Consider the following 12,729-nt stretch of genomic DNA (forward strand, 5'->3'; position numbering starts at 1 on the left):
TTTTGTTGCTACCTTGCAGTGCAGTGTTTTAGTGTGGACATTCCTGCTTTCAACTACCTTGTTGGGTTAAGATTTCTGATTTGGCTTTGTTGCTGATCTGCCACTACCCATTATTTTTTTTCATGGGGTAATGGGTAAGGTCAGTTCTGTTGCACTCTGAGCTACTGCCTGGGTCATACGGCACTGTGTGTTTAAGTATTACTGTCTTGTTTTTGGGCTGACACACTGAGTCCAGATGGGTTTTTCCATGAAGGGGATGGTGCGTCTTGCTTCTGTTTTGGCATGGCCCCTCTGCTGCTTGCTTCAGTTTGGTAAGCGCCCAGTGATGGATGCTTTTCTTGAATAGATACCATGTCTATGCTTGGGTACCTGAAGACCCCTGCCTCTTCTTATTTCAGTGCTGAAGCAGTTGGAGGAGCTTCTCAGCGACATGAAAGCCGATGTGACCCGGCTACCTGCTACCATCGCTCGCATCCCTCCTGTAGCAGTGCGCCTACAGATGTCTGAGAGGAACATACTCAGCCGACTGGCCAACCGCAGCAGTGAGCCCCCGCCGCCGCCCCCCCCACCACCACAGGTAAGTGCTCAAGCCGTTGCCGCAAGTGGCTGTGCCACTGTTTCTGATACAATATGCTATCCAACATATTGCATTTCCACAATGATCAAAAACGGCCCTTGCCTTGAGCTACTTGTGCAAGCCATCTGGATGGTAGAAAGGGATTTTCCACATCTTCATAGGATGGATAATGGAAGGCCCTGGTAAACATTAGGCTACCAAACATCAGATTAAACTATCTGTTCCAGGAGTGTCTAAAGTGTCTGCGGAACAGTGATGATGTGATTCTGCATTCCCTGAATATAGGCCTGGGCATATGTGGAGAGGAGGGAATATCATCCAGAAACTTTAACTTCCAACATCTGTAACTTCTGTGGCTAGCTCATGAAACCCACATGGGCAAAGCCGGTCCTGGGTTGCTTGCGTTCTGGTTTAGGGAGGGCCTGGTCTGGCCGTTTGGATTGAACTGTTCCCATGAGGAGCTGGATCAAAACTGATTTGCAAATGGCTAGGTCGAAACTGAGGTAGCATGGTGAGCAAAAGAACAGTGGGTTGGGTTGCTACCTCTGGTGAGTGCCAGTGATCAGACAAATTGCGAGCATTCTTCCCATTACCTTTTGTGTAGCAAACTGATCAGACTACTAAAACTTGCCATGTCCATCATGCAGCCTTTGTTTAGGGTTCAGTGTGTCTCATTTTTTTTTTTCCTCTACCAGCAGGCAATAACGCAGCAGTGATGACCCTGGATTCTTCCTGCTAGTTACGCCGACTGAAGGTCCGAACGCATCCGCCGCCCGGCGACACATTCCTACTGGTTAAAAACCGAGGAGGCCCTCTGGCAAAGGTGGAGTGGAAGGTGCGCCCTTGCCACCAAACTCCCAGTTTTCCCTCTCGGCTATTGGTTCCATAAAGAGTGCGGGCGTGAGAAGTTGCCCCTGTGCAGAGACCAAGAAACTGCAACCTTCAGTTTTTTTTTGTTTTTTTGTTGTTTTTTTAAAAATAATTAACATTGAACTAAAATGACGAAGATGTGGGCCACGGAACATTTGTACATAGTTCACATGTCCAGTGGCAGAAGCTGGCCCTTGCAGGTGGAGAGGCGACAGAGAGGTTTCCAGGCCAGTTCTCCTGTCCCGGCTCTTGGGGTTAATGTACAGTTCTCAGTTTCGGATATAAAGAGGAGACACACCAGTTACCCAGACTATCCGTTTAAAACGCAAAGTTTTTAGTGTTTTTCTTTCTTCCAAATGTGGGAATCAGCACTTGAGACATTTTTTCTCTCTTGGAAAGAAGAAAAAAATGAGACCTGTAAAAATCAAACTGAAGAAACGACACAGCTACCTCCGTCGTGCTTTTTAATACACCCTGCGCAGATTGTAAAGTAATCAATAAAACAAGAGACTTGTACACAGTTACAATGGCTTCTGGTGGGGCAAATTGTGGTGTGAAGTGGGGGGCTTCATGCAGATCACTGGGCCTGCCTATGCAGTACCCAGGTTGAATTGCTATTCCAGAAAGGCTTTCTCTGTTGGTCCAATGTACCTATCCAGAGCTGAGAACTATCGGGTCTTCCATGAGTTGCATGGTTTGTGTTTGTGTTGGTTGTGATGGAGGTGTCGAGAGCAGAGAGCACCTAAGGTGGAGTGATCCACATAGGTGTCAAGTTGAAAAATGCAAAGTTGCCCTAGTGTGGTGCATTGTCATAGTGGGCTGTACTGGCACTTCTTCATTGGAACAAAAGGAGGAACTGTAGAAGCCTGTGGACATTCTAGTGGGCAGGAGTGCTCATACAAGAACATCACAGTAGTAAGGAGCAAGTGGTCATGATATAGGACTTAAGCAAGAGGGTTTTGTTGACCAGTTGTTGGTTCCTTGTGATTCTACATAAAATATTTTTTTAAGTTTTCTTTAGGTAGGAATTTGGTCAAACATTTTTTAATTTACTTTTTAAAATAGTTGGTAATAGTGCTGGTGATCTCTTGATGGAGAACTAAAATTACAGCAGTCTGAAAAGACTTCAAGAAAATACTTCAAACTTGCTTCTAGGTAGATCCTGCACAGTTGGTAGATGTCCTTGCACCGCGCATGGTCTATAGAACCAGCTGGTATGCTGCGGGTGGTGGAACGTTTCACAGTAGAATAGTGGAAGGATTCCCATGGTTCTCCGTCGTCTAAGCTTCATTGCAAGATCCCACCCACACCATTTCAAGAAAACCTGGTTAAATTTTTTTTTTTTTTTTAAATTAACCTTCCGATCTAAAGTCCACTTTAAAAAAAAAAACAAAAACTGAAATTCCATATACAATTAAACTGGAACCTAAACCATGGGCTGTGTTTAAAACCTATCCAACGTAACTTTGATTTTTGATGTCCATTCTTCAATGTTTCTGTGGTCAGGTTCAGCCAGTGTCTGGAGCCTGTATTAATAGGAATCCCAATTGTTTTCTTGGCAGTCTAACAATTGTGAACTTATGTGACTGTATTGTTTGCTAATATGGAGGGTTCTTGGTCTATCTTCCCAGGCTGTAATGGGCTACTGCAATACAAAGGGATGAGGGTTTGAAAAGGTACCTACTCTTGGCCCTTGCTACCCTAAGTGGTTACTGGATTTGATCACTCCATGATTCTACATGAATTAATATATTCAGCCCCTTTTCGGTGTTCTTTCTCAGTGCCACTGAGGACTACATCGAAATGTGCTTATTAGGAGTGTGAGAACAGAAAGGCTTGGGTGTGTATGATGTTCCTAATGTGCAGACAAGCCAGAGTTATCCCCTCACAAAAGGACCCTCCCTTAAGCCCTTGTCCTCTGCATCCAGAGACCGGTGCTTTGAACTGCTTTGGATACTTGCATGGTAGAACTCAGTGTTACTTTGCCCCCAAAGAACAGTCCAAACAGCTAGGTGATCATTGTGTTCGAGGCATGTGGGCTGCTGAATTCATATCTGTGCATAGATCGCCGCCTAGTGTTGGGTCCGGATGTTTGCACGTTGTTGTCCTGGAAGAGTCTTCGAAGTATCCTGGGATAGGTGACTCCTCCCCTGGACTACAGTGCGCATGGGCATCCTCTCCATCCTCAGATTGTTTTTTTCCGCTATTGGGTTCGGATGTGCTTATCTTGACTCAAGTTAGGAAAAACTTTTTCTAGGCCAAAAGGCCTTTAGTTCGCGTCGGTACTGTTCCCGATCGGTATCGATATTATCTTGTTAGTTTACTAACTTACAAAACCAACTTTTTCGCATCTTACCCGACCATCGACCCGTCATCGACGATGGAATCGAGGACACCATTCAAGAGGTGTCCTGTATGTAATGCGAAATATCCCCACATCGACGTCCATCCGGTGTGCAACAAATGCCTTTCACCGGATCACGACGAATCTACATGTATGGCCTGTGCCCGATTTAGATCCAAGAAGACTCTCCGGAATCGACGAGCAGCGAGACTCGAGGCGCAGCAAGCGGCACCGGCCCCGGCCGACATCTTCAGCGCCGAGAACGAAGATGTCGAAGAAGTGGAGAACCTACCCTCCAGTCCCGCTTCCGAACATGACTCCGGATCGGAAGACGTCGAAGAAAGACTCTTTCGCAGAGATGAAGACGACACCGAGGTAGGAGACTACAATGAGGCCTTAGGGGCCGAAGAGAGTAGCTCCGGTGACGAGCAAGGCCTACCCGTACAGACTGAGGATATCCCAGTGCGCCAGTCTATGGCTCCGGTCGAGGGATCGCCTTCGGGCCTTACCCAAGACCTATCCCGCAGTTCTTCGGCCCCGCCCTCTGGCCCGGCCTCGGACATTCAGCGGCAGCCATTAATGCCCAAACCGGCTGGTTTCCCTTCTTCGAAACCGAAAGCTGTATTGGTTCAACTGAAACCGAAAGTGGCGCTGGTCGGATCGAGGCCCACCACACCTTCGACGCCAGCAAAACCCGTCGGCACCGAGCGCACCAAACGAGACTTCGGTGCCGAGCTTGAAGCGGTCGGAGTCGACATACGGAAAAAGACCTTCGGTGCCACCAAACCTACTCGGCTCCGACCCCAAAGGTCAAACTGCCTTCTGCGTCTCACACCGCTTCGACGGCACCACCAAAGCCACACTCATTGAAGACGTCGACTGCCATTACCGCCCCTCGACTCGATGACTCACCGGCGCCGAAGAAGTCCACGCCCGCCTCTACAGAACCGGTCGGCGCAAAGGAATCGATGGCGCTCCAGGTGCGACCCGTTGCGCAACGCACCAAAAACAAAACGGTCCTCCAGGACACGTCGGGCTCCGAGCCGATAAAAGCTCCAACAGCCTCTTCGGCACCGGCCAACATTACTTTTGGCCTGCCACCATCCACGGCCCCGAAACTGTTCCAAATCAGGACACGGGTCACCCACACCACGATCACGCCTGCCGAACGCTCTGCGGATACGTCTCCATCACATCTCATCGACGCCGACACCGGCAGGATGATGATCCACAAAAGGAGAATAACTTCTGAGCCAGCTTTGGACTCCTTCCGGATCCCGCTTAAGAGAAAGCTGCCAGTGGCTTCGGAACCAGTTCTTTACGAACCTTTCAATTCACCCTACCAGGATCCACAGTCCTTCTCTCCCACACACTCCGACACGGATGCGTTGGAGGACTACATGGGTGACCAAGTCCCCTACCCCGGAGAGATGGACCCTGAAGGCCAACAGGACCCTGATCAAGCTTGGGATGACCCTGTAGACTCAGGTGCACCTATGGATGCACAGGACCCGCAACTCTATGGAGCAAAAACATCTCCCACAGAGGACACTGCCGCGTTCAACGCTCTAATTGAACGTGCTGCGGCCAATCATGGGGTGCAACTTCACTCTGACACCGTCGAGGACGACTTTCTCATGGATACTTTCGCATCCTCAAAGGAATATAAAGACTCTGCCCATGTTAAAGGGTGTCCTCAAACCAGCAAAGGACATCTTCAAGGAACCCACCAGGGCAAGAGTGATAAACCCCAGGATCGACAAGAAATACAGATCGGCGCCTGGGGACCCTACTTACATTAGAGGCCAGTTCCCTCTGGATTCCATTGTCGTTGCGAATGCTCGCAAGAGGGCACACTCGCAAACAACAGGTGATGCTCCTCCCCCAGACAAAGAGTCCAAGGTGCTAGAGACCTCTGGCAAACGGGTTGCCGCCCAGGCAGCTAACATATGGCGCATTGCCAATACTCAAGCGCTCCTCGCTCGCTACGATCGAGCGCACTACGACACATTAGAGCAACTACTCCAACATCTCCCTGACCAATTCAAAGAAGGTGCAGAGATCCTCATCGGGGAGGGACAACTGCTCACAAATGCATCCATTAAGTGTGCACTGGATGCCGCGGATACAGCTGCCAGAGCCATAAACACTAGCGTCATGTTGCGACGACACGCCTGGTTGCAAATCTCCGGATTCAAACCGGAGGTACAAAATAACATCCTCAACCAACCTGTCAACCCCGACTACTTATTCGGGCCGGAGGTTGACACCACCCTAGAGAAAATAAAAAAGGACACAGACACTGCAAAGTCCATGGGGGCCCTACAAACGCAGTCCTTTCGGAGCGGCTCCTTTCGTCGCCCCGGAAATAGAGGAGCAGGTAGAGGACAGGGGTCACAGCAAACATACAACAAGGGCAACACACAAAACACCTACGATAAAAACACCCGGGGTGGATATCGTGGCTCCAGCACAAAGGGCAGAGGACGCGGCTACGGCAACACCAGGTCCTCCCCCCAAGGACAAGCAGTGACGCCCTCTCCCTTCCTCCCGACCACATAACACCTGTCAGGGGAAGGCTACAAAGGTTCCTGTCCACGTGGAACTCCATCACCACGGACAGGTGGGTCAAAGATATTGTCAAATACGGTTACTGCCTAGAATTAACCTCAATTCCACCCACAATACCTCCAAAAAAACCGTCCTATGTCCTCAGAGCACTTAACGCTCTTACAGCAGGAGGTGCAAAGTATGCTACTAAAAGGCGCAATAGAGGTCGTACCCGTCCACGAGCAAGGTACGGGGGTGTACTCCCTGTACTTTTTAATACCGAAAAAGGACGGGTCACTCAGACCTATACTAGACCTGAGATCCCTGAACCAGTACATTCTTTCCGAGCATTTTCACATGCTCACTTTACAGCAAGTCCTCCCGCTGCTCAAGCAGGGAGACTTCCTGGCCACACTGGACCTCAAAGATGCGTATTTCCACATACCCATTCACCCCTCACACAAGAAATACCTCAGGTTCACTGTTCAGGGGCAGCACTACCAATTCAAAGTCCTTCCCTTCGGCGTGACAACAGCACCCAGGGTGTTCACAAAGTGCCTAGCTACTGTAGCGGCACATCTACGGAGGCAGCACATACACGTCTACCCTTACCTGGACGACTGGCTCGTTCAAGCGAAGTCAGCCCAGCAATGTGCCAGCCACATGTCCCGCACCATTCACCTCCTTCACAGTCTGGGTTTCTCACTAAATTACCCAAAATCCCATCTCCAGCCCGCACACGTACAACAGTACCTAGGTGCGACTATAGACACTCTGGCGGCCACAGCTCAGCCAAATTTAGTGAGAATCAACAGCATGCAAATGCTGATTTCCAAGTTCAAACCACAACACTCCCTTACCGCGCGATTGTTCATGCAGCTGATAGGCATGATGGCCTCCTGCATTTTCATAGTCCCACACGCGAGACTACATCTGCGCCCGCTTCAGGAGTGCTTAGCACGTCAGTGGAATCAGGCTCAAGGACTGTTGAAAGACCTAGTGTTGGTGAGCGGTCGGGCATACAACTCTCTGCATTGGTGGAATCCACAAAACCTTTGCAAGGGCCGACCGTTCCAAGAGCCTGTTCCACAGATAATACTGACGGCGGACGCGTCTCTCCAGGGATGGGGAGCTCATGTACTCAATTACACAGTGCAGGGACTATGGACAACACAAAAGAAGATGCACATCAACCTTCTAGAACTGATGGCAATCTTCCTGGCTATGAAAGCATTCAAAGTACACTTGTGCAACAAAGTCGTGTTGATCCGGACGGACAACATGACCGCCATGTACTACATACAGAAGCAGGGAGGAACACACTCTCCACAGTTGTCTCATCTGGCTCAGAGCATGTGGAAGTGGGCCATTCAGAGGAACATGTTCCTCATGGCAGAACACCTCCCCGGCAAGGACAACCAGATGGCGGATCTGCTCAGCAGACACAGCCACCAGATGCACGAGTGGGAGTTACACCCATCAGTACTCCAACCGTACTTCCAGCAGTGGGGTCATCCAGAGATAGACCTATTCGCCACAAGCGAAAACGCAAAATGCCAAAGCTTTGCCGCCAGGTTCCCACATCCGCAGTCGCAGGGCAATGCGATATGGATGAACTGGTCCGGCAGATTTGCGTACGCTTTTCCCCCAGCACCACTGATACCGCTGGTGGCACGCAAACTCAGACAACACTCACTGACACTCGTCCTGGTTGCTCCAACGTGGGCACGCCAGCCGTGGTACACCACCTTTCTCGAACTTTCCGTGGTGCCGCATCAAAGGCTGCGGGTCAAACCCGAGCATTTGACGCAGAACCATGGAGAGATTCAGCACCCAGATCCGCAACAGCTGAACCTGGCAATCTGGCTCCTGAAGTCCTAGAGTTTGGCTACCTAAACCTGCCACCTGACTGTATGGACATCATTAAGGAGGCCAGGAGACCCACTACCAGAGCTTGCTATGCAGCCAAATGGAAAAGGTTCGTCATTTATTGCAATAATAATGACATTAACCCGCTAGACGCATCCATCCAAAACATTATTTGTTACCTATTACACCTATACCGATGCAATCTGGCGTACACCTCTATACTTGTCCATTTGACCGCAATATCAGCCTATCTACAAACCAGGCAGCACCTCTCTCTATTCAGAGTGCCTGCCATCAAAGCATTCTTGGAAGGACTCAAACGAGTCATTCCTCCTAGCCACCCACCAGCCCCAATGTGGAACCTCAACTTGGTCCTCACACGCCTGATGGGTCCACCCTTTGAACCTCTACACTCATGCGAGATTCAATTCCTTACCTGGAAAGTAGCTTTCCTAGTAGCGATAACTTCTTTACGAAGAGTTAGTGAACTCCAGGCACTAACCGTTCAAGAGCCATTTATACAGGTTCACGCCAACAGGGTCGCACTACGTACCAACCCCAAATTCATGCCTAAGGTAATATCGCAGTACCATATGAATCAAACTATTGAACTGCCTGTTTTCTTTCAAAACCCACAGACTGTCGCAGAAAGGGCACTCCATACACTAGATGTGAAGAGGGCCCTCATGTATTATATCGACAGGACCAAACCCTTTAGGAAAAAAAAACAAGTTTTCGTTGCCTTTGCCCCACACCACAAAGGTAACGCTATCTCCAAAGCAGGTATAGCCAGAGGGATCGTTAAATGTATTCAAATTTGCTACCAAAAGGCTAAACGCACATTAACGATTCCACCACGAGCCCACTCAACACGTAAGTTAGGGGCCTCCATGGCTTTCCTAGGAAACATTCCTTTGCATGATATCTGTAGAGCAGCCACCTGGTCTACTACACATACATTTACCAAACACTATTGTGTAGATGTGCAATCAAAACAGCAGGCAGCTGTAGGACAGGCTGTTCTCAAAACTCTTTTTCAGACCGCTGCAGCTGGCACTGGTAGCCGCCGCTAATAAGAGGGCACTGCTATATATTCTATGCACAGATATGAATTCAGCAGCCCACATGCCTCGAACTGAATATGCTACTTACCAGTATGCATCTGTTCTTGGCATGTAGGGCTGCTGACATTCATATCGCCCTCCCTCCTCCCCGGCGCCTGTAGCAGCTGCAGCTCTCAGAATTACTGTAAAGCATGGTCATCACTTTCTGTATCTACTCCATCACTGCCACAATGGCGAAAAACAATCTGAGGATGGAGAGGATGCCCATGCGCACTGTAGTCCAGGGGAGGAGTCACCTATCCCAGGATACTTCGAAGACTCTTCCAGGACAACAACGTGCAAACATCCGGACCCAACACTAGGCGGCGATCTATGCACAGATATGAATGTCAGCAGCCCTACATGCCAAGAACAGATGCATACTGGTAAGTAGCATATTCATTATTGGTCGTGGAACTTGGGAAACTTAAGCGATTAAGTGCCCACATAGAGGTAGTAAGCGCTATATAAATGCTGCCTTACTATAAAAAATAAAAAAAATGTTCGAGGCATATGAGCTGCAGATTACACACTTTTGCATAGATCGCCATCGGGTGTTGGGCCTGGATGTTTGCAGTTTTGTTTTTCCTCTTGGAAAGTCTTTGGAAGTCACGAGGTCGGTGACTCCTCCTTTGGATCGTATTGCGCATGGGCTTCGGCTCCATCCTCAGATTGGTTTTTTTCCGCCATCGGGCTCGGATGCAATCTTCGCGCTCCGGTTTCGAACATTTCTAGTTCGACGATCGAAGCGGAATCCTCACTCCTCGCGGTATTGCTCAGATCGCGATCTCCTCAATCCCCTTCTCATCGACAAATCTTCGGTTCCAGTTGTCGACGGCGGCCTTCGGGCCTACCCAAGCTCCGGTCCCGGCTGATGGAAAGAACTTCATTCAAGAAGTGCCCTGCGCCGGGGTGATGTCCTCCACATCTGAGTCGTCTGCTTCGGAAGCACTAACGAGGTCCTCTTCGGTGTGCTGCTGTCCCGGATCTTCGACGTAGTCTCCGAAGAAGATGTCGACTGGAACAGAGGTTGAGGAGTGCGCCATGTTTCGCCTGGCTCTTCGAGGATCTAAAAACTGGCCATTTGAACTCTCTTCCAAAAAGAGACATTTGGACAAACCGGCTCCGCCTCCACCCCCAAAGAGGAAGGACTGTGCTACCTCCCCTTTCAGAATACCTTCTCGACCTCCGCCTTCTCCACCCTCCCCTCATCGCTCTCCGACCCCGTCTCCAGACGATGATGATCAGGGGGACCCATATCCGGATCCCCAGACCCATGGGACAACTACAATAACCCAGATATTCCAGACGTCCCACAAGATGACATTTACCCTTCCAGACCGTCTCCACCGGAAGACTCATTAGGTTTCCACCACCTACTTCAGAGGGCGGCACATTATCACAGGGTAGAGTTGCACACTGACTCAGTGGAGGAGGATTTCCTCCTCGACACATTTGATACCGCACATAGGTCTACCTCCATAATACCTATGCTCAAGGGGGTGGTAAAACATGCGCCAGAGGTTTTTAAGGACCCAGTCAGGGTCAGGGTCATTAACCCACGCATAGAGAGTACAAAGCTGCCCCCACAGATCCTGCCTATATCAAAGGGCCAGCTCCACTAGATTCCCTAGTGGTTTCCACTGCACGAACGAGGTCAAATTCCCAGGCGTCAGGCGAAGCGCCACCACCTGACCGAGTCAAAGCTACTGGACGCGCCCGGAAAGGGCACTGCGTCACAGGCAGCCAATATATGGCGTATCGCCAACACCCAAGCGCTATTGGCCAGATACGATAGGGCGCATTATGATGAATTAGAAACCATAATGCACCACCTCCCGGAAAGATACAAAAATTGGGCCAATGAATTAATTCAAGAGGGTAAGACAATAACTAACACCTCCATACGCTGTGCCCTAGATGCAGCAGACACAGCCTCCAGGGCCATTAATACTAGCGTCCTCCTCCGTCGCCATTCTTGGCTGAAAATATCTGGTTTCAAACCAGAGGTACAGGCCTCCATCCTAAATCATCACTTTGACCAAGAACACCTATTCGGGCCAAAGGTAGATTAGGCCCTCGAAAAAATGAAGGAGCACACTGATGTGGCGAAATCTATGGGAGCCCTGCAGTCGCACCCTCCTAGGCGCTCCTTTCGCCGCTCTTCCTTTCGGAGTACATCTAGAGGCTACTCCTCAGATAGCGCGTCCACTTCCTACAAATCCCCCACTCAGTCCACCTTCACAAGGGGTTATCAAAGAGGCGGCTATAGGGGCAATAACAATAAAGGTAGAGGCAAAACAAATACCGCCTGCTCTGCCACACCGCGTACCCAATGACTTTCTCCTGCTCCCACCAGACCAGACCATACCACTCCGGTAGGGGGCAGACTACAAAATTTCCTTCAGGTCTGGGAGACCATCACCTCAGACAAATGGGTGACCCTAATTATTCCGTCAGGATACTGCCTGGAATTAACATCTACCCCCCCCCCCCCCCCCCAAACATTCCACCCAGGCAACGCCCAATGTCACAAGAACATTCCACATTACTAAAACAGGAGGTAATCTCCCTCCTACAAAAACAGGCAATAGAACAAGTTCCCGCCAATCAGCAAAATTTAGGGGTCTACTCCCTATATTTTCTAATACCAAAAAGGGATGAGACTCTACGACCTATTCTAGATCTCCGGCCCCTAAACACATACATACATTCAGACCATTTTCACATGGTAACGCCTCAGCAGGTGCTTCCTCTTCTCTCCCAGAACGACTTCCTCACCACACTGGACTTGAAAGACGCATACTTTCACATTCCGGTACACCATGCTCACAGAAAGTACCTCAGATTTGTAGTGGACGGGCAACACTACCAGTTCAAGGTGCTCCCATTCGGAGTCACAACAGCACCAAGGGTATTCACCAAGTGCCTAGCAGTAGTGGCGGCACATCTCAGAAGACAGCACATTCACGTCTTCCCATATTTGGAAGACTGGCTCATAAAAGCCACGTCCTACAACCAATGTGTACACCACACCGCCACTACAATCCAACTACTTCACCAACTAGGCTTCACGGTGAACCACAAAGTCCCAGCAAACACCATCCCACATAAAGCAATACCTCGGTGCCACCATAGACACCTCAAAAGCCATAGCCTACCCCAGGATTGCAAGCATTCAGGCTTTGCGTCAAAGATTCATACTTCAACACTCCCTTCCAGCAAGAGTGTTTATGCAATGTCAAGGTACTTATAGAGCGCACTGTCACCAGACGGCCACCTTGCGGTGTCGCCTTTGCGGTTTCCTGGCGCTGATACTCATACCGCTGTGGAACCCCTCCTGGCTTTCCCTGTGAAGTGTCCACTCCTGGGCACCCCCAGGGTGAAGCCAGGCATCCTTAGCGCTGTTGGGGCCG

General features: G+C 49.8%; 1 protein-coding gene across 5 annotated transcripts in view; it reads left to right on the forward strand.

The window, feature by feature from the left end:
- Positions 1-1,971, forward strand: part of CHD4 (chromodomain helicase DNA binding protein 4) — a 65,437-nt gene extending 63,466 nt beyond the window's left edge. For 4 of the 5 annotated variants that reach the window (XM_085619808.1, XM_085619811.1, XM_085619810.1 and 1 more), the window contains exons 39-40: positions 399-577; positions 1,273-1,971. In XM_085619808.1, the coding sequence (XP_085475934.1) occupies positions 399-577; positions 1,273-1,293 (200 nt within the window). In that variant the 3' untranslated portion in view covers positions 1,294-1,971. The remainder of the gene's footprint in view (positions 1-398; positions 578-1,272) is intronic. The other variant, XM_085619812.1, reaches the window with a different exon arrangement.
- The last annotated feature ends 10,758 nt before the right edge of the window (positions 1,972-12,729 follow it).

Source organism: Triturus cristatus, chromosome 7 (genome assembly GCF_964204655.1).
Source record: "Triturus cristatus chromosome 7, aTriCri1.1, whole genome shotgun sequence".
NCBI lineage: Eukaryota > Metazoa > Chordata > Amphibia > Caudata > Salamandridae > Triturus > Triturus cristatus.